Source organism: Uloborus diversus, chromosome 2 (assembly GCF_026930045.1).
Source record: "Uloborus diversus isolate 005 chromosome 2, Udiv.v.3.1, whole genome shotgun sequence".
Taxonomy (NCBI): domain Eukaryota; kingdom Metazoa; phylum Arthropoda; class Arachnida; order Araneae; family Uloboridae; genus Uloborus; species Uloborus diversus.
Window position 1 is genome coordinate 110,147,719 of NC_072732.1, and position 23,604 is coordinate 110,171,322.

At 34.5% G+C, this 23,604-nt stretch overlaps 1 protein-coding gene across 2 annotated transcripts; it reads left to right on the top strand.

Annotated features, from left to right (window-relative positions):
* The first annotated feature begins 11,449 nt into the window (after window positions 1–11,449).
* On the top strand, window positions 11,450–23,160 carry LOC129215989 (pantetheinase-like). Of its 2 annotated transcripts, none has more exons than XM_054850120.1 (3): window positions 11,450–11,474; window positions 14,551–14,755; window positions 21,811–23,160. In XM_054850120.1, exons 2-3 carry the CDS (start codon window positions 14,563–14,565, stop codon window positions 23,142–23,144), a joined length of 1,527 nt encoding a protein of 508 aa, XP_054706095.1. In that variant the 5' UTR covers window positions 11,450–11,474; window positions 14,551–14,562; the 3' UTR covers window positions 23,145–23,160. The 2 variants fall into 2 exon arrangements, with proteins under 2 accessions (XP_054706095.1, XP_054706094.1); XM_054850119.1 differs by lacking the exon at window positions 11,450–11,474 and adding an exon at window positions 13,813–13,913.
* The last annotated feature ends 444 nt before the right edge of the window (window positions 23,161–23,604 follow it).

Genomic DNA, 23,604 nt, shown 5'->3' on the forward strand with positions numbered 1-23,604 from the left:
TAACGTTATAAAACCCCTAAACCCCTGTTCTGCGGACACCCCTCTATGGTGGAAATAAAAATTTGTCCCGGTAGTGTCCGCATTAGAGGAGTTTTACTGTATATAAGAGCGACGGTGTTTCTTTCTTTCTTCGTTTGTTTCTTTGATTCTTTGTTGTACCCGACGCCAGAAGTCCCTATAGCACCTACAGCTCTGAAACTTGGCACAAAAATCGAACGTACCCCGGGCCCGTGGACCTCGAAGCCCAAATTCTTAATTTCTAATTAGTTTTTTCTTAATTAAATGTTTTATGTGATCTTTAGCGCTTTTTTGTGTTCAATTCGTCACAGACCCTCAACCAATCGCTCCAGGAAAATATTTTTTGTACCATGGTGTAGGGAATTTAATTTTAAATATGAAGACCGAAAAGAATTTGAAAATTGACCGATTTTTGCATTTTTTATGAATTTTTGAAAAAATCTTTATTTTGCTTTTTTTCCCGGGTTTAACTTTTTTCTAAACCCATCCACCAAAACGTAGTAGATATTTCTTTCTGGAAATTTAGTATGTTGTAGTCAAAACATTTCTCGCACTTCAGAAAAAAAAAGTTTTCAAAAATACACGATAGGTTTAAAAAAAAAATATTTTATGAAATTTTGAAAAAAAAACCCTTTATTTTTCGCTTTTTTCTGGGTTTGATTCTTCTTAAACACATTCTACAAAATGTTATGAGAACTTTCTTTCTGAAAATTTAGTATTTAGTAAACAAGACATTTCATCTTCTTCAGATTTTTTTTTTTCTTTGATGTCCTAGATGTACCGTGTTTTTTAACTGCGCTATTTTTCTGCTGGGGAGTTGAACTCTTTTTCATATGGGATACGGGATTTCCTTTTTTCCCTAGATGTACCGTGCTTTTTAATCGCAATTGCTTATCGTCCAGATTTCGTTTCGCTCGCTAATTGGGTGGGTTACTGTAGCACGGTCGCTTCGGCCGGATGTTTCGCTATATCTATTTTACGTTACATATTTGCGTACTTAATTTAATTAAAATAGTGAGGTGTTTCTTTTTTCTTTCTTTTCTTTTTTTTTGCAAACGCTACATTTTGCAAACTATTCTGTGGGTATAGGCCATAAACGTCCTTAATATTTCACCAAACTTCAAAAGTATGACATCATTTTAAAGATATTTTCATTGCTATCAGCGAAAAATAAACAAACAAGGCTGATTTTGAATGTTATTCAAAAAAAAAAAACTACTTTAAAAAAAATGGGTTTTTTTTTAAATTCCTAATGTCAAGCGCGAATGATTCAGACGAGTCAACTAGTATAATACATAACCTATTCAAAAACTTTTTTTTTTTTTTTTGACATTTTTAAAAACATCAACCATTGCTTTAAGAGCCTACCATTAAAAAAATGAGAAGATCATTGAATAAAAAATGTCTCGTGTGGTGGTTTGTGATTTTAGAAAATTCTTTCGTTCGGGTAAAATCGAATTTCCTACAGACTCTGAAAGTGGATGGAGATTGAGGGGAGTTGAGTTTCCTTTTCGAAAGAAAGTGGGGGAATTCCATTTTCTGACCCATCCAGAAATAATTTATGAGCAGTGCGAGACAGAGTTTATCAGAGAACATTGAGCATTATTTAAGAACAGTGTGTTTTATGGAACACATTGTTTTTGTTTTTTTCATACATCGCACTTCGCCATAAAAAAAAAAAAAGTGAAACACCTCAAAAATTTGAAAAAAAAAAAAAAAAAAAACTTATTCTTTATTTAAAATCTAAAATTAATGCTATGTCTTGCCGCAAAAAACGCAAAGTTAGTTTATATAACTGGTACTGGTGCATGGTGGCGTATTAACGTATTATCAGTAGTACAACATCATTAAAATTTCATAATTTAGAAGAACATTTTTCGACTTATAAGTTTTCCTCACTAATTTAGACGACGCAAGTATCAGTAAATATTAAAAGTTGTATTGAGAGCAGGGTACGGTGCCTAATTATAAGGAGCATGTCACTTGATTTAAAGAAAAATAATATCTTATTTTATTTTATATTAGTGGTACCCGCACGGCTTTGCCCGTAGTTGGAAATTAAAAGGTCATTCGGTTCGCCTGTATATTTACAAGTAATGGATGACGAATTTCTCGCCAATTGGCTACGTTCATTCGCTCTTCCATTCCACGTCATGATAATTTTGCAATTTACTCGTCCATTTTATGATAATTTTGCTACGAAAAATGTTCTTAAAATTGAAATAGAAAAAGAACAAAATCGAATTTTCGAAAAATCGCTTCGAGGTACACACACCCCCATGCTACAAACAGTGGCGGATTGGTTGAAAAAATCGGCCCTGGCATTAGGAGGTGTAGCGGCCCCATAGCTCTTATAGATATTAAATTTTACCTAATGATTGGGATATCACTTAAATATGAGGAAATTATTCTTAACAACTAAATATATTTTATTTAAAGAAAATTTAACAGATATGAACACTTCTGCGCTTTAATGGTGAATAAATTGATACAGTATTAGCTAAACCTTATTTTGGGGGAAAATTGTGATTGTAATTGTCCATTCAAGTAATTTTATAAAACCCGGAACTTGATTGAACATTTCCTTCATAATAACACTGCTTGGCATGTATGTCCTTTTCTGCAGTCATAACAAGTAACCTTATTGCCCTGCCCTGTTATATGAAACTGATCTAGCGATGTTCATGGGTAAAAGACTAGGGCCGTCTTAGAACATGATGGGTCCCCTCGACACAAACATACATTACTGGGCCCTGTCATAAACATTCCCTTTTTTATACTGCTATATCCTGACGACCCCCAGACTCGATGCGAGGTCAAAAACCTGGTGGGAGGGGTCGGGTTCGAGTTTGGCAGCACCTTAATATTTTTTCAAACGCATGTATCAATACAAAGAGCGAGAGAGAGAGAGTGGACTTAGCTTTCTGACTTTTGGGAGTCATTAAAGTATTAGCAATATAACTTTAATTGAAAGATTAACATTGAGTCTGAAATAGGGGGTCCGGGGGCCTCTCCCCCGGAAAATTTTCAAAATTGTAGTCTTGAAAACTCAATTTTAGACAATATTTGGTGATATTAGGGGAGCGTAGGTTCAGGGTTTCTCCTGCTGCAATTTTTCAGAAGTGGAAATCCAAAAACAGAATTTTAAATTATCTTCGAGTAAATGGTGGAGAGCGGTTCCGGGGGGCTCTCCTATGAAATTTTTAAAAATATATTAGCTCTGAAAACGCAGTTTTAGAAAATCTTTGGTGATTTTGAGTCGAGATAGATTCCAAGGACATCCACCAGAAAATTTTCAAATTGAAGTCTTAAAAGCCTTTTTTTGGTTAAGAATATGACACCGGCAGTTACTTGAAAATTAAGTTTTAAAAACGAAATTTTTGCTGACCTTCAGTGATGTTAGGAAAAGGAGTTTTCAGGAGGTTCATCCCGAAAAATTTTCGAAATTGATGCACTAAAAACGAGATTTAAAACTTTCTCCATTGATGATGCTGAGAGAGGGGAGGAGACGGGGCACTTTCCCAGAAAATTTTTGATACTGTTAATTTAAGAACACAGTTTTAGACCATCTTTGGGAATGTTAAAAAAATTGGAGAGGTTCGAATACTTTCCTCCAGCAAATTTTCGAAACTGGATACTCCTCAATGGTATTTTAAGATTGCATATTTTTAAATAATTTTACGGAAAAAAATATTTTGTCACTTTTATTCCAATTGTTGAAAACAGGGACGCCGAGAGCAAAAGCGGATCCGGGAAAAAAATGACAAAGGTCCATTTTTTCACAACCCTCCTTCTACACCTTTCACCATTAGGATATTTTACCCTCTGCACGAGTTCAATACCGAGTCGGGCCCTTATTCTCTAACTAAGCTGACATGACCTCACGTCAGCCCTTGTTGTAAGTTGCATTTTATAGCAATTGTGAATTGTCATTTACAAATAAAAGCGTTAAAGAGACCAAAAATATTTTTACTTTTTACAACCGATAAGGTTTCCTTGTTTTTTTTTTTTTTTTTAATTTATTCATTTATTTTTTATTACACCACTAAAAATATATTGTCAGCCCCAAAGCCCGACTAACTAAAAGTGAGGCCCTAGGCCCACATTAATTTGGAGGACCCCTGAAGACTATGCAGTGTTTGATTTGCATTTTTAAAGCACGAATGCACTTTTGAAGGCCTCTTTGTCTAATCACACAACTATGTATAACTAACTCACTTATGTGCATTTATGAATCCTCTTTAGGCCCCCTCATAATCGTGACCAAGTAAATTCGTTACTGGCAGAATGATTAAAAATTCCCTTTTAAAGAAGTTTTTTTTAAATTAATGTCATAATTTTTTATTTTTTAAAAATACATGTATTTTTCTAATACATGCCTAATTCTTTAAAAAATGTGGGGCCCCCTTAAGAACAGGGGGCCCCAGGCCTAGGCAGCCTGTGTGGTAATCAGGCCCTGGGCAGCCCCATTTCAGAACCCCCCCTCACCCTCTTGTGGTGACGGCCCTATCTCCCTCCACCCGCAAGCTTTAGCCCATGCCTAAAGAGGAGCTGAGGCTGTGTTTTGCGAATTTACGTTATTCTAAACTTATGCGCGCAAAATTTACATTTTGCTGTTAGTTGACAGGCCCGAAAGACTTTGCTGTTAGTTGATCGGCCCCAAGCATGACCGGCCCACCGGGCAAATGCCCGGTTGCCCGCCGGCTGTATCCGCCACTGGCTACAAACTAACTTTGTGCCAAATTTCATGAAAATCGGCCGAACGGTCTAGGCGCTATGCGCGTCACAGAGATCCAGACATCCAGACATCCTACAGACATCCTCCAGACAGAGAGACTTTGAGCTTTATTATTAGTAAAAGATAAAGATTTAATTCAATTTAATTTTATTTTATTTATTTATTTTTATTTATTTATTTTGAAGTTGTGTTGAATTTTCCTCAGTACTGCTGGAAAACTTTTGAATAACGTATTCGGCACACATAAGCATGAATTTCTTTAAACACACGTCGATTTTTTTTTCTTTTTGCGTGAAAGCCGTTCTTGCTTCTGTGGGGAAATTTTTGCAAATCTTCATACTAAAGAGTTTATTGACTGTAAATTTCTGATATCTTTTAGTCAAACGATCATAACTCACTTGAATGTACAAAAATATAATTGAATCGACTAAATGAAATACGTTCAGAAAAAACTGTAATTTTTTAATCACCACTCTACTCACCCTATTGCATTTAGTTTGAATTAATTCACTTCAGTGTTTTTGTTTCAAACAATCGCCAGAATGAAGCTGATAAAAACTTATATTTGATTTGATACATGCAGAGATCTACATTTATCATTATGGCTCTGATGACAAGACGTATCACCTTGTGAGAGTTCATTCCGTCTTGGGGAGAAAGCGGAGGAACTTTTAGATTGGAACAACTTCGTTAACAAAATTTTGGTGATTTAAACTTTCTTCCAACTTTCTTAACCCTTCAAGTAAAAAAGTGAAATTGTGTAATCCTTTGTTTATCGGAATTTAAGTTGGCAAACCCTGATGCACTGTTTCTGACACTTATTAAGTGAAATGGTCAGTATCCGATTTCTAGGTGAAAACGGATCCATCCTTAGAAAGATAGTTCAACATTTAACCTTGCTGTAAATTGAATGCTTAGAATCATTTCAAAAAAGTGTTTTCTTGGAAGTTCGAGACCAACGCTATCGGGACTTAGTCAGGCCCGACTCTTGGGGTAGGCGGTCGCAGGGGCAGCAAATTTCGAAATTAAAACATTTATTTATTTATTTATTTTATTTTATTTTTATTTTATTTATTTATTTATTTATTTTATTTTATTTTATTTATTTTTTTTTTTTTTTTGAGTATGAATAACTGTTTCAGCGCCATACGATTCACTGCTTCAATGCTAAAAAAAAAAAATAATAATAATTTAGAGTGTGTACCAGTGCTTGGATACACAAAACATACTTCGGAATTTAACTAGAAATTCAATTTAATTTTAGAGGCGGCAAATTGAGTGATTTAAAAGTTTTTTGAAAATATTAATATCTGTTTCAAAGCACTACTTTAATTTAAAAAATATAATATAAAGTGTGTACCAGTGCTTGGATATGCAAAACCCAGTTTGGAATTTAACTAGAAATTTACTTCAATTTTAAGCGCTTTACTATCATTTTTATTTTATTAATATATTATTATTTTATATTATTATTATTATTTTATATTATTATTATTATTTTATATTATTATTATTATTTTATATTATTATTATTATTTTATATTATTATTATTATTATTATTTTATACTATTATTATTATTATTCAATGGGGGGCGCTTGTCAGTATAGCCTGGGGCGGTAAAACTACTAGAACCGGCCCTGGATTTACTCTAGCAGTGGAACGAATGAGACACTGCATAAGCTTTTCATAGACGTTTAATGATTCCACTATATTTACAGCTAACATTTACAATAAATTTGCAAGATTTTTCGGACTCCTTTCCAGCGAGGATGTGTTCTTCGGATGTGTGCGAGGATGAGTTCGTGTTCTTCTCTAGTTTGCTGTCTTTTCCTCACTGACCCCACAACTTCTCTTTATAAGGGAGCCGTTTTATGGGAGAGCTCAAATTGTTTACACCGAGCCATACAGTGTTGAAAATCTCAAAAGTTTACGAGCTGATTATGCTGTTTTTTAAATTTTCGATTTCATTCATGCCCTTTCCATACAAATTACCTAACCTCTCCAGGTGCTTTTTGATACAGATCTTGTAACCAGTCAAATATGAGGAACGGTAGAGCACACAGACTGTTTAACCATAAGACGACGCAATCGTTATACTCGCACTGACGGATATATCAGAAACATTGTACGCAACAAAAACCCATTTTGTGACACTCAGCAGGTTGGTAAATTTATGAATTAACGATGTAATTCCGACAAGTGTGTTCTATGCAAATCTCTGTAGTAACTACTCATCTATGCTTTCATTTGCGAGTATGATTGATAACTTTCTTTATTGCCGTTTGACCTCCAACTCATACTTATTTTCCGGTTTTGACAAGAAAACCACAAGAACGGGCGGGTACCACTTGTAAGTAAATAAAACATTCTGCGATTTGTGCTCGTGCCTCATAATTAGGAAACAATATGCGTCCCAAAATGATTGACTTAATATTTAATGGAGGAGAAATATAAGTTGTTCACTCTTCAACTTTTCTGAATTATATTTTCAACTGGTACCCGCACGGCTTTGCCTGTAGTTGAAAATTATAAGGTCATTCGGTTCGCCTGTATATTTACAAATAATGGATGACGAATTTCTCGCCAATTGGCTATGTTCATTCGCTTTCCCATTCCATGTCATGATAATTTCGTAATTTACTCGTCCATCTTATGATAATTTTGCTCCGGAAAATGTTCTTAAAATTGAAATAGAAAGAGAACCAAATCGAATTTTCGAAAAATCGCTTCGAGGTGCACACCCCATGCAACAAACTAACTTTGTGCCAAATTTCATGAAAATCGGCCGAACGTTCTAGGCGCTATGCGCGTCACAGAGATCCAGATATCCAGACAGAGAGACTTTGAGCTTTATTATTAGTTAAAAGAAAGTGAAAATGGAAACACTAACCCATTTTATAAAATTTGAAAAATATTTTTTTTTTCATTCCATTTAAAATCGGTTTACATCAAGTTTAAATGTATTTAAAAAAAAAAAAAAAATACACTCTTAAACTATTATTTTTCGATATAAAAAATATGATCCACGAATCTCACTCATTTTCTTCCCTCTCCCTTAAAGAAATTGAAAACGAATTACGATAATCAATATGCAGAAGTACAATAATAACATCCCTGCTATAACTTTTGGGAGGCGGTAAATTCTCAACTTGCCGAATGAAATTCGAATTTTATCGAATGATTAAGTGCGAACATGCACACATATCATACACATATACAATGAGAAGGAACATAAGGCATGTTTAAAAACGATTTAAAACTTTAAAAAGAAAGAAAAAATTTATCAATTTTTGCAATATTGTCTCCAAATTAGCCAAATCGTCAGCAAAATTCGCCGAATTAGGAAAATTTTCGGGCGCCGCTGTGCGCATCTCACAGAAAAGAGAAATTGGTGCTTAGAAGAAACAAATGAAAAAGTACTGAATTTTAACATTTAACTCCACTTTTTAGACCATAAGATACTTTTCACCATCGTTTTCGTAAAGCAAATCACAATGGGATGGTTTCCTTCAGTCAAAAGTACTACTTATAGTCATTGAAATTGATAGAATGAGCAAAAAAAAAAAAAAAAAAAAATAATAACATGGACCCAGAAAATACTTTAATTTTTCCAACAGTTCTTTTTAAATTATTTTTTTTTAAATGTCCGGTTTTTCAAACAAGGCGTGGTCTTTATGACGTCACAAAATGATGCACTTTGCCGCATCTTTCTACTACGTTTCCACGTTATGAAAATCAAGCAGCGAATTAAAATTGCGCTCTACGCTTGCTACCAACCATATCGTTGCCAATACACGTGAGTAAAGATGCGAATTAAATATTTTGCACTGTGAATGGCAACACTGAATGGCATTTCTTCATTTATGATGTCATCGGACAGAAGCATAAACATTAAAAGCGTGATGATTTAAGTAATTTTTTTTTAAATATTAAACTTAAACAAATTTATCAAAAAAATGGTCAGATCCTATGTTTTTTGAGCATGCTCTTTCAGAAAAAAAAATACTTTTAAAATTTTGGAAACGACCCCATTCATTAATGCTTTTGTAAAAATAATAAGGTTTCTTCGCGTAAAATATAACTTACAAAAAGGGAGAGAAACGCAGGAGTTTCAGACATTTGCAGTCATTTCACGACGTATAAAGTATATGTGAACTACTCTGAGCCAACATTATAGGTTCAGTTTGTAGAAAAGTGTGTGTCTTGCGATATAGGTTCAGAGTTTGTAGAAAGATGCACAGAATAGAGATTCACAGTTTTGTAAAAGGGCGCACATCATAGACATTCGAAATTTTCACGAGGGGGCGCACCATAGATATTCGTTAAAAAAATAAATAAAAATAAATTAATTAATTAAAAAATATATATATTTATGCATTGAACCTCTTCAAAAATTTGTATATGAATGTAGAGCACAGAGCCGTGCAAAATGTTCCACAGGATAACACCATTTTTGTGTGAAAGCGGAATCAAGTCATATCACTTTGAATCATTTATAAAGCAGAGATTCTCAAACTTTCCTGACTCGTGGCACCCTTTAAAGAACTGGAATTTTTCACGACACCCTAGTCTATCCCCATTATATACATACATATCGAAATTCCCTCCGGGGTTTTTAAGCCTTATCGAAACAAATATAACACATATCCATTGCAACAACAATGCTAAATTTGTTGGAGAGTGAAAAAAAAAAAAAAAAAAGTAAAATCTGTGACCAACTTCCTCCAATTAATTCTAATTTGAATTCCGAAACTTTGAATTCAAATTATGTTTTTCGCAATCACGAGTTGCGACAAGAACCTACTGATTAGAATTATTGTTTCTAGAAACGGCTCCCCCCCCCCCCAAGCATGTCCCTCCTCCTGGGTGGTTACGTGTGTATAGTTGTGTGTGTAGGCTTACGTGTGTGCACGTAGGCGTGTGTATGTGTGTAAAGGCGTGCGCACGTAGGGGAGTGTATATGACCATGCGTGTGTAGGACATGGACGCCACCGCCCAGCAAAAGTGGATTCCGGTGGGCAGTGCTCAGGACCAGCCGCGCCGCCGCCGGTGGTGCTGCAGCCCTGGTCCAAGCTGAAAAAGGAACCGTAACGTCAAGGACTGTCAAATGAAAGCAATAAGCAATCGTGATTGCTCAAAAAAAAAAAAAAAAAAGCGGCAACAGTGAGCCTAAACTAAAAGTTAATTAAAGGGCATGTTAAATAATAGTGTGGATGTAAAAAGTAAATTTGATTCATTAAACAGGATTTTAGCTGAAATTTAATTCGATTTGTTTTTTCAATATATCTTTGACATTCGATATTGTAAGCTTATGTTGTTAAACAACATTTCGTAAAAACATAGCTTCTGTGGCCAGTCCCGCTACTATTTTTTCTCCCCATCGGTCAGAAGTTAATTTGACACTACTTGCTTGGACAGGGAGTCAGGGGTGGGACGCTTCTCGGGAATTCTGAGCATTTTAAGAAGTAGTCGTTAAACAGCGAGAGAGAGAAAGGGTATTTTTATAGTTGTTAACCGTTCTTTTTTCGCAAAGAAAAAATATTTACAATGGATCCTCGATAACTCTACACCTCAAGGGAACATGAAAACATGTTGATTTTAGCGGATGTCAAATTACTGAGGTTCCATTATTTTAATTCTTAAAAGATTTTCTTTTTCACCTACATGATATAGTGCCTTCTTTCTCTGAAGAACTTCCATGAGTACGTTTAAAACTTTTAGAATTGCACTAACAGCACAGAGTGATGGCTGACTCCCCTGGATAAAGGATGGAATTCTCTAAAAAAGCTTTCCAAAAAAGGATTGACTGACCAAGAAACTGCAGGCGCAGCGTAAAATTTTGAGAAGAGGTCAATATGAAATTTGGTAGCAAAAATTGGACTACTATAACAATTGAATGTTGACTTATAGGGGTTTATGCAAATGTGTCAAGTTAGAAGCTTTTGCCCACTGAAATTAGCACTGAGCCAGCAGTAAGAAAAAAAAAGTCGAGTTACCGGGGTAGTCGAATTTTCCACGTGTCGAGTTACCGAAGTTTCATTTTATTAACTAACAGGTAGCTAAGTTTTAATTTCCATGCAAACAATGTGTTGAAGAAAGTACCAAGAGTAAAGGAATTTACCCGAGAGATTTCAGTATAATTCTTCAATTGTAAATATTTTATAAGCCTAAAGCTTCTTAACTTCTTGAATAACAAAGTTCGTTTCGTAATGAATATTTACAGGACACGAAACAGTTATTTGTTCGCAACGAGGAAACACTACACAATCAACGTCTTTGAAACCACAGTTAAACTAATTGAGCATTTGCTTAAAGAATTTCAGTTCGAACATTTCTGGTTTTAGAGATAATGGATCATTAATTGTTTTTTTTTCCCTCGACGATGATGCTTGTTTTTAACTGTTAAATAATTAAACAGTAGTGTACTTCGTCAAATTCATATTGCGTAAAATTTTTTTGTGTGTAAGCAGCTGCATTACGCTTCAAGAATGTTGCTTCATGACTTGCTAAAAACAATTTTAGAAACAAAAAAAGAAGAGAAAGCGTAACTATTTAACTTTACGACCCAGGCAATACCTCCAACCCACTCAAATTATTTACTTCCTCTAAAACAGGTAAAACTTGTCATTTGCTGGCTCATATTTTCTGACCGCAAAGAAAAATGGAAAAAGACGCATTTTTATATGAAAATACAAGCTGCTGGGCGGTCGCAGGAGGTAAGAGCAGAGGAAATTTTTATGTAGTTAATAACAAAAGGTTTTCTTTCTGAAGCGTATTCTTATGTTTTATTCAACAGCATTCTCGCGAAAGTTATCTTAATACATAGGGGCCATTCACTAATTACGTAAGGATGATTTTGGCAATTTTTGACCCCCCCTCCGCCCCCCCCCTCGTGCTATTCTTACGTAAGATTCCATTTCGTTTTCCAAAATAATAAAATAACGTATCCACGAATATTGTATTACAGGAATCGTTATTAAATTCACTATTATTAAATTAAACCTTATTGTATCAAGAAATATTTACTAAAAAGTTGGAATCTAGACTAAATGTTTTTTCGACATTTTTTGTATATGATGCCATACTAATTAAAAATAAAACATGCCATACATAGTGCAACTTTTTGAGCAATCACATTGCTTATTGTTCACATTTGACTGTTTTGAATTCCTATGATTTTATTTTCCCCCCGCCTCCTTCTGCAGCACCACCGTCGACCGATGCTGCTCCTCTACCGAAAACCGTCTCCAGGTTGGGTTCATATCTTACACACACACCTACACACACGCATACATAACATACACACTCATGCCTGAACATAGACAAACACCAAACACACACACACACGCCTGCATACACACACACTCGTGATTGCGAAAAACATAATTTGAATTCCAGATGTCAAAATTCAAATTAATTTTTAATATTTCTTCTACACCATAAAAACAGCTTATCCTAATAAGGTTTCCCTCCTCCCAGAATGGGGGAAAAAAATTGCTAATGACTGATGATTCTTGCCAAACCACTTGACCGCGTGATTTTTAATGTAAAATATCGACTTGAAAAATATTACATAAGAATGGGTTTGGACCCCCCCTCCCCCAAAGTAAGGGTATGTAGAGATTTTTCCAACCCCCCCTCTCCCTCGGGACCCTTACGTAATTAATGAATGGCCCCATATGAATTGTTTGGTATTAAAACGAGCTCAATCATTTTTTTAAAAAGTAGCAGGAAGGACCAAAAAAAAAGGCATTTCACGCTTTTCCCCACTTGATTTTACCAGATTTTTTTCGTTTGCAGAACTTCATTTTAACTTTATTTGTTAATTAGCAGTATTGTCCAATTATTTGCAGATAAAACTGCAGTTGAACGTTAAAAATCCGAAATGTCAAAAATCTGAGTGCACATTTTAAAACTCTGCCGAAAATCGATGATTTTTAAAATCAGTCTTTTTCCTAACAGAAAATAATTCAACTTTGTTAGTGTGAAGTTGGTGTATTTTCCAGTAATTCATTCATTTTTTTTTTTGTGTGTGTTTAATTTTAACTATCATAGTTCCTCACAGAGTACATATACAGTACTTTAAATATTTTTCATTTTTCCTATATGCTAAGCAAACAATGAGAATTTTTGTTAAGAAATGTAATTACATATTGTAGCGTTATGTAATGTCCTGTTGAAATGTTACATCATGACTTAAGTCTCCTCCCTGATTTATTTTTTGATAGTTTATTTTTATATAAATTTGTTGCAATACAATTTCCAAATTTTTTCGTTAAACACACACACACTATATATATATATATATATATATATATATATATATATATATATATATATATATATATATATATATATATATATATATATATATATATATATATATATATATATATATATATATATATATATATATATATATATATATATATATATATTGTTTTTTTTTTTTTTGTCTTTTATTATTTGGGGGGGGGGGGGGATTTCGTTTTAGAGAGGGGAGGGCGCTCTGTCAAAGAAAAATTGGAACCCAATATTCTTATTTCGCGTTTCGTATATTATGCAGTATAAAATGAATGCCCTTAGAATAAGTAGCGTTTCTTAATTTCTTTGATTAGTGGAATCCTTTTTAATGCTAATTTTCTTGTGGAACCCCTGATTTTTCGACAATATTTTGTAGTGGCTTAGCCAGGATTTTGTTTCGTAGGAGCCCAAAAGAGACTACCACATTAACTATTCGACAACAAATCTCCACTAAAATAGACTTTATTATAGGTCACGCTAATTATTAGTAATTGCTTATTTTTATTTGTTTTTGTAAAATACCAATACATTCGTATTTCTGATTCTTGGAATTTTTAAATGGATAAATAACCTCGGAAATTTTGAAACAGCTATGTGATTATTATTATTATTATTATTATTTTTTAGAAAAAGAAATGCTCACGTGTTTTACCTGCAATAGTGCTAATAACTCACTTTTATTTACACAGAAAACGTTTCTATTCCTTAAAAATTAAAATGTCTCTTTTTTTTTTCTTTGAACAATTATTTAGTTCATTTGAACGCTGTTGACATGTACTGCTCCTTAAATTGGTCCATACTTGTTACGTGTTGAAATTGCCCTTGCAACTGCTGCTATAGATACTGGCAGAGTAAGTATCAGGAGTAGAATATTTGAAATTAAAGTCCAAAATCGTAATTTTAGGCAATAGTCGGTTGTAGAAGAGGAGGTCTTCTTGATATTTTTTCAACATTGAAGTCACTTTTAAACTATCTTTGGTGATGGTAGGGGGTCAATAGCTTCTTCTGGAAGTGTTTCCATATTGAAGTTTTTAAAACTCAACTTTGGGCTATCTTTGGAGGAATTAGGTGATAAGAGGCATTTTGGGATTGATCTCGAAAAATTTTCAAAGTTGATATCAGAAAGGCACAATTTCAGGCTATTTTTGAGAGCCTAAAAATTTGCATTATTTTAGACAACAAATAAAGTTACTCTTAATGTGGCTAACTCTAGAGGGTAATTATGCTCAGTGCTCAGATAAGTATACGAAAGTAAAAGTAAATTCATTCTTAGTTATGAAAAGACCTTATCTTTATCGATTTTTGAAGTGACAAATTTGAAAGGTGTGAAAAGAAAACATGCAAGTCTCATAGAATCCCTGAGAGAGCTCGTATGGATCCTTGGGGTTCCACGGAACATAATTTAAGAAACGTTTATCTAAAAAGCAATGATATTGTTATATTATAATAGTTTTACTGCATGCTGTTAATAATTATCATTCTTTCCAGGTTTCTGACAAAATGGCCGCGTATTTGGAGTTGCTTATGTTTGCAATTATAATCACATCGTCTTGCGGAACAGATGGTTGGTTTAAAGTTGCTGTGTTTGAGCATGCTCGTCAAGGAGATTCAACTCCAGAGTCAGCACAAAGTGTTATCAGCACTAATCTAGATTTTTATAAAAGAGCAGCAACTGTGGCCAAGGCAAAGGCAAGTCATAATATGAGGTGACGGTAGCATTTGGTAAAGTAAAAGGCTTTGGTATATTTTTAATCTGTAGAAAAATGGTTTAGCTTCAAAGGGGAAAAAAACTACTTTAGATAAAAACACCTCAAAGATTATCCCATTATTATTTATAATGGGATACAATGGAGGAAAGTTTTATGGAATCCTGAACTCAGAATTAAATCGAGAAAAATGGAAAATAAGAGTGTAAGGCCAAGACCAGTGAATGAACACTTAAGCCTGATTTTATTTCCAAAATTTCAAAATGTTTCAAATTGTGGCACTTGGCACATGAGTCAAAACATTTTCAGATATATGAAATTATTCTTTAAAAAATGGGAGAATTTTAACGGTTCTGCGTCAGTTTTTATGACCGATAAGAGGCTATTTCAGCCTAGTCGGAAATAGGGGCCCGGCTCGGAATTGGAGTTGCAAAAGTTTCATTTCAGAGGAAGTGGGGCCCGGTGAATAAACTGACCTGGAGCCACCTTGGCCACGGCGGCACTGTCAGTATTTTAGAGGCGCTGGGCAGATTTAAATAAAAAGATGTAAAAAAAGGGCACCAACCCAGTCAGGCCCGGATCTGCGTACCCGAACACCCGGCAGTGCGGGGTGTGGGGCGCGTCCATAAAAGGCCCCATGGCCCAAGAAATTTTTTTAAAAAATAGCACTATAAGAGTAATTAACGTTGCAAATATACACTGCTAGCCTTTGGGAAGAGGCCCTACAGATTTTGTTGCAGTGAGGCCCAAAATTTGTATCCGGGCCCGAAACAATGAACACCCCATATACTCGCAGTAAACAAACACATCACATTTTTTTTTTCGGCAAATTTTTTTCGGACATGAAGAGAAAGAAGTTACTACAGGTGAATTCCAGGAAAAAGAAGACATGACACTTGAATTTTAAAAATTAATTTTCTGTCACTTGCTATATACCATTCTCTTCAGAAATAAATGAGTTTCTTGAATCTTAACTTGTTTTCCCCAAACAGTTTAATGACTTTTAGAAAACCAAGTGCAAAATCAAGTTTTCTCTTAGTGTTTCTACAGAGCAAGAAATCTCTTTTTTGTTACATACTGTGTAACTTCAATAAACTTGTTATCAGCATATAACATTAAGGTTAATTTTTATCCTTGGAATGTCTAGTTAAACTTTTTGGTAAGTAATTTAAAATTCTTTTTTTTTTTTTTTTTTCCAGCCATGAAATAGGTCTATTACTAAGGTGACAATTTGATGTACTTCCGTCACCAAAATACTACATCTTAGTTAGTTCACGAAGAACCTATTGCGTATAGAAACTAATGTTTTTCTTTATGCAAAGCAGAATTATGTCCCTTGTCAAGGAGGCATAGTTAGAATTATAATATAGCTTTAATTTATGTGGTTTTTAATCGTAACGGAAGGACATTTTAACTATAAGCTGGTACAGGCTAAAATTTTAGAATGCACAAAACAAACTATTATATAAAGTTAGTAGTCACATTTAAAACATATATAAGTAATATTTGTATGAAAATTATGTGTGCTTTTATTTAAAAATTTAATTTTTATTTAAATTTATTAAAAACTATTTCGTGATTTTATTTCTTCTATTGTATGTGATGAAAATCATGAAAACTGCACTTAAAAACTCCTAAGCGTGTGAAAATCATTATGGTATGTTTGCGATATGACAAGCCAATTCAAGCAGAAACATTTGTTTAAAAACTTGAAATTTATATTGGAACAATACAGTATTGAAACTGATTTCAGATTTGTTGCCACAAGTCACAGGAAAGGATTGTTTAGAGCATTGATTTAACCGTTAAACGTACTGCGAAGATATTAGTGAATTCATAAATCAACTTTCAAAAATATGAAGAAAAAATGATCCAAAACTATCCATTCTCATCCTGACACACAAAATATGCGCTATTTGAATCCTGTAACAAGTTATGTTATTGAATACAGTAAGCGCGTCCAACAAATTGAAGGAGATTTCACTTCAAAGTCAACAGACTGACTTTGAAAGTCAATAAATAATGTGGAAAATGAAGATAATGCTGAACCAAAAACACCGAATCATAAGAAAATTCCAAAGATTCATTAACGTTTGGACTAGTTTTGCTAGTTGAATGGAAGGTAAAGAAATTAACAAAGAGCAATGTTGCACAGGTACTTCATATAGATGATGAAGATATAGAAGTATCTTGTTTGAAAATGCGTAATAATGTGGAATGACCTTCGTGTTTGCTGAGAAAAAAGATAAATGTTCTATGGATTACGATAAAATTATTGAGCATTTAAAGAATTCAGTATTGTAACACTTGGTTCAGGCATTAAATATCATTGTTTCAGACAGCTGTCTTAGCTGAATAAATGTTTGTAAGCAGAAATTTACCAAGTTTAATTGTTTTGGACTTCTTGTCCTTCCGTTACCCTTAACAAATATCTAATTCATATGCTTAAAATAATTATTTTTTAAAACTAGAGGTGAAATTTCAATGATTGAACACTCCGGATTTTAATTTCTATAGAATTTTCCCTTTTATCGTTTAGCTGAACTTTTTGGGGAGAACATGATAGCGTGAAAATCATATCGCAAAAATGTCCTTCCGTTACCGTTTTTTAAATTTGATTTAAAAAAAAAGTTACTGACAAAAAATTCTTGGCTTTGGCTTTTTTTAGCAACTTACAGTGATGTGTATGAAAGTCTATGCATCAGTTTTTGGAAAAATATGTATTTTGATATGCTCTCAGACAGAAATGCATGGATTTTTTTGTAAAACTGTCCTTCCGTTACCGCTGGAATTCACCACAAGTAATTCATCTGAAAACATAGATAACTTTTTTTTTTTTCAATTACAGGCTGTTCATTAATTGGCGGGGGGTGGGGGGTGGGGGGTGGGGGGGTTGTTAAATGATCAGCCTTCCCTGGGGTTGTGTTCGTGTCAAATTAACACTTTAATAAAATTTTAATTTGCAACACAAGATTTTGCCTTTGTCCTATGTTAAGCACTACTTCTAAAAAGATTATGCCAGAAATGCAACCTTTTTAATTAAAAGCAAAGGTGGTACCTAGTCAATTTCTGAAGATGTCAAATAACTGCATGTAGGGCCGTCTCTAGTAGTTTTGCCACCCCAGGCGATGCTGACCGGTGCCGCCCTTTGGTCTTAAAAATATTTTTTTTCTTCAATCATTGAGCATACTCTCATATGTTGCTGCAATTTGAGCTAAAAAGAAAAAAAACTATGGAACAAGTTTGAGTTTTTCATTTTTTCCCTTCTTTTTTACTTCCTTTTACAAAAAAGGAAGTATTGTATTCGCGAAAAAATTTTCACTCAAAAATCGCCCTTAATTTCCATTTTGCTCACCCCCAAATGAATGTTGAGTTTTTTTTTTCGATTCGACCACATGCGGAAAAGTGCCTAAGAATGTATAGACACGCGAAATATCCATTTTGACCATCACCGAGGTAATTACAACGACTTTTCTCGTGACGTCTGTATGTATGTGCGTATGTGTGTATGTGCGTATGTGCGTATGTATCTCGCATAACTCAAAAATGGTATGTCCTAGAAAGTTGAAATTTGGTACATAGACTCGTAGTGGGGTCTAGTTGTGCACCTCCTATTTTGGTTGCATTCGGGTGTTTCTAAAGGGGTCTTTTGCACCTTTTTGGGGGGAAATCATTGTTAATTTCGATGCAAACTCAAGTGGTGTTATAATTTGGCGGTCACTTGGCGATATATCGCCAGTCTTTTGGTTGCCAAGTTTTGTCGCCAACTTGGCGATTTTTTTTTTTTTTTTTTTTTAAATCTGCTTTCAATGTGGCCATTGCTAGTGATATTTAAAGAGTTAGAGAGAGAATCCCATTAAAATTGCAATAATAGGGAAATAGCATTAAATTGGTGTAAAAGGAAGACATGTGATGCACACATCAGCTCGTTTTTTTTTTGCCTCCTTACATTTTGTCACCATGAAATCCCCCCCTCCCCCCAATCTACCACCATAGGTGGGTGGCACAGGTCACCTACTCCAGGAGTCGCGGGCTTGATTGTATGCCAACTACTTCTCATATTAGATTAGCTGAATTACCTTGTAGTATTGTTTTACAGGAGCAGTCTTGGTAAGATCTTTATGAATGGAAAAATAAAATCACTCACTTCAATCTATTCCGCACCCTCTCCCCTTTTAAACCTTAACTGTTGTCATTCCCATAAATATCAGCAGCCATAGGCGGATTTAGGACTAAGTTCCTGGGGAGGCATTTTTTTTTTTTTTTTGAGCAACATTTTAAATTGCCCCCCCCCCCCCCCCCGCCATGTTTTGTTTTTGTTTTTTTCCTGTGATGCCTAAGGCCATGCTTTACTTTTTTTTGTGTGTGTGTGTGTCGTTTTTATTAATGTGTGTTTTCATGCTGTCCTTTTTGAATTGACCTTAAGAGAGGTGACTGGTATCAAGAGAGTGATGCAGGGCTCCCTTTTAAGTGGGATATAGAATATCCCAAATTTTAGGGGGTTCGGAGGTTTTTCCCCCGGAGGAAATTTTGTAAAATGGATATAAAATTCTGCATTTTAAAGCCTTATAAAGGTTAATTATATAGACAAAAATCTCAGGAAAATATAGACAATTTTTAAAAAAGTTTTATGATTTAAAGGTGCCTTGCGATGTTAGTTAATACTTTAAAAGAAATGCTGTACAGATTAGAAAATATGCAACATGAGAGTAACATGCTACTTATTTGAACAATTCATAATTTATACATTTGATAAGAAATAAAATAGAAGCACACTTTGCTTAGGAGTTTCAAAGACTTGTCTAATTATTTTCAAGGTTTGGTTGGTTAGATTAGGTGTTTTGGCACAAGAGCCCTAATAGGTTATACTGCGCCAATTCTTTTCAAGGGTTTTATAACATTTAATAATTGAAGGCACCTCATTTGCACTTTCCAGTCTCTGAAATTGAGTACTAGATTATACAGTTGTACAGTATTATTTAAACTTTGTAAAAAAAAAAACCCAGTTCTTTTAAGTTTAAAAGAAAAAATAAACTATAGAATTGTCTCATTACAACAACCTTTTTTTTAATTATAAGCAGTGCAGAAAACGGAAAGAAATAGAGGTAGTGTATCATTTTTTCCGGGCTAAACAGATTAACAATATGCAGTAGAAACAAGATAAATGCAATCAATACAAAAGAATTTCCAAAATACTGCATTCAGGATTAAATAAATAGCAAGATATGAAACATGTGAGTCACAAAAATTTATTTCAAGTAATATTTTACAAACGTAGGAACCATTAATTTTTACACTTTTGATGCAGGATGTAGCAAGGAGCTGATTTTGACATATTTTGGCATTCCTCCCCCTACCATTTGTTAGAAATTTTAAAATTTAAGGTTTGTAGCCACACGTTTCCAAATATTCAAGGTTTTCAAGCACTGGAAAATGAAATTAAGTTTTTTCAAGCACTTCCCATTTTTTAAGGAACAAATCATGCAATTTTTTGCGAGTTACGGACCCACTTCAAAGCAGTAGCCCGAAGCTATAGCTTGTTTATCTTATAGGCAAATCCGGCCCTATATGTAATTCACTCTTACCAGCAGATTTTTGTAATTTTTACGAAAATTCATCAGATTTTACGGTTAAAGGATTTTTACAATTTTACCAATCTTAACGTGTGAATTCCAGAAGGTTCTTCAAAATCTTTCGTGTGTAACAACACAAAATATCTAGTTTTTGAAATCACGTAAATTGAAAATAAACATTTTGAAAAGAAAGAAAACAAATCATAACGAGTAGATTATTCTGTTAGGGCAAATGGGGGAGGAGGGTTCCTTTGATTTAGGTTCTAGTTAAAAAATGATTGTCAATTATTATAAGTGTTGCAGCTGAAAGCATAGCTCATTTAGCCTATATTTTCATTTATATACTTGCCCAAATGGTTTTTAGTCCAAAATAGTGAATATAGGCATATTTTCAGCACCCCAGTGAAAGCTGTACTATTTGTATTTAATGTTCTTTTTTTTTCTTTTCCCATCAGAAAAGGACATTCGGTATTCTCTTCATTTTCATTGATCAATTCAACAAAAAAAGAAATAATGATTTTTTTGTTTTAAGACTTTGGAAGATGTGTTGTTATTATTTTAAGTCCTCCCAAAACTGGGGGGCATTGCCCCCTATGCAACCCCCTCCTGTAAAACCACCCATGCCCTTCTGAACTTGTAAAAAAGGAAAAAAAAAAGAATTTTTAAAATTTTTTTTTGGAAGATGTGTTATTATATAAAGTCCTTCCAAAACTGGAGGGGGGGGGCATTGCCCCCCTCGGCCCCCACCCTGAATCCGCCCATGTCAGCAGCCCAGCATCTGTTGAGAAAGATATACGTTCCATTAAAAGATGTACGAAATTTAAATGATCCTTTTAAATCACGTCTATTTTTTACCTTTTGATTTATAGGTCACTTCTCACTTATTTGTTTTTCTTTAATAATTACTTCATTCAACCAGGGCAGCAGCGTTAGAAGAAAAATGACGGACTTCAGCTCCGACTCCTGGAATTTAAAGCCTTCGATTTCGACTTTTTTACCCCAAAATCGATCCCACGCCGAGTCTTACTCTGATGTTATACAGAGTTGCGAGAAAAAAAAAAGACCGATTTTGACTCAAGGAATTGAGAGCCTGCGACTCTCTACTCCGACTCCTTTACCCCAAAATTGGTGCGACTCCCACTCCGTTACTCAGAATCCATAGTCCTGGATCCAACTCCATTTTCAGTCTAAGTACAAGATTGAATAATTTTTTTTCAATACTTTAGGATTAAATCTTTTCGAGAATTGATTTCAAAAATAAATAAAACATAAATAAGGCAAATAAGGAACATCATAAGGTTGACGGATATGTAGCTAAGCTCTTAGATTTTTTGAAGATTTTGCTTAGCGTTATCTACAAAAAAAAAACTTACCAAGAGCCACACTTCCTTAGACGGATATTTGAATATTTAAATGACTATCGATATTATTATTTTGCAATTTATTGCTCATTCTTTTACTATAGGGAGCTGAGCTAATTGTGTATCCAGAATATGGGATTTTCGCACCCCAACCTACGCGAGCTGAAATACGGGAATTCCTAGAAAGTATTCCAGATCCTGAAGTAAACCGTACAAATCCTTGTAATGAGCCAGAGAGGTACCAGAGCCGTCCCATACTATACACACTCAGTTGCATAGCAGAACAAAATCGCCTGATAGTCGTAGCAAATATGGGAGAAATTACACATTGCGACAATAACCCAGAATGTCCAGATGACGGAGCTTTCCACCTAAATACAAATGTTGTTTTCGACAAGGATGGAACTCTTATTTTTCGCTATCATAAAGAACATTTATTCTTCGAACTTGCTTTGGATCTTCCCAAAGAAAATCATAATCCAGTATTCACAACTGAATTGGGAACGTTCGCTACTTTCATAGCTTTTGATTTGGTGTTTAAAAAAGCCGCTGAAGTTGCTCGACGACCAGACGTGGATGCAGTCCTCTGCTCCACCTACTGGATAAATTCATTCTCATTGCACACATCCATACAGTTCTGGGAATCGTGGGCCATTGGAAATAAGGCTACATTTCTCGCTGCCAATGTTCAGGCTCCAGGTTATTTGGCCGTGGGAAGTGGAATATTCAAAGGAAAAAATGGATCATTAGCATACACCCTATACCCTGATGGAATATCAAAACTTTTAGTGGCAGAAATTTCAAGAAAATCAGCCAGCAATGTGCACCGAAGACCACTCGAATCTAGTGTGACACTTATAACAAAAGATGGGTCTTATGATTGGCAAGGTGATGGAAAAGATCTCCCGAAGGAGTGCGATGACATAAAACAAGGTAAGAAAAAGGATAATAGCAAGGAATTCCAGTGTTTCAAAGAAAGCCTGGAGAAGTATTCATTGATTAAACTGTCCCAACCAAAAGGTCATGCTCAAGCCTGCAACAACCAAATGTGCTGTTCTGTGAATTATGTAACTAGTGGTTTAAAAAGTAATTTTTATCTGGCTGTCTTTAACGGTACACATAACTCTTTCGATCGATACTTTTGGGTTGAAGAAAACTGCTTCCTCGCAAGATGTGATATTTTAGACGGAGAACGCTGTGATTTTCAGACCAAATCCAAGACCCGTTTTCACAGCCTTCACCTGACAGCGAACTTTACAACATCATATGTTTATCCATCAGTGATGAGTAGTGGTTCAAGGCTAGTGCCGGTGCACAAATGGAATATAACTGAATACTTAAATACACAATCCATCAACTTTTATAGTTTACAGGGATTGGAGCTCCTTGTAGCCAGCTTCAAAGGTCGATGTTACGATAGAGATCCACCCTATGTGCGATAGCTGCAGAAAGTTGAGGAAATGTATAACGATGCAAAACAAGAGTAATGCCAAAGACGTGTTTCCATACTTTTGTCTGGCTGAGATACTGAACAGTTTTCAGGGATGGATACAGAGGTACCCTAAATATTCAAATTTTTGCGCAGAATAATAATCACAATCACAGAGTATGTGAGTTGAGCTTTCGTCTACCTCTTGGCAGCCTCTACATATTTGATTGCAGGTGAAACGTATCATATTAAGATGTTTATTAAGAGAGCAGTGTCTGGTGCTTCCAGAATTATTTGTTTAACAAAGTCTGTAGTATTTGCATTGCAATTTAACAAGTTTTATTGATTTGTCTTGATAAAAGAATTTGGCCTATAGGCACCAGAACAAAATGCTATACGTATGAAACAGGTATGCAAATAGGGGGATGATTGGAGTTGCAACTTCCTCATAACTCATAAACATGTAAGGATTG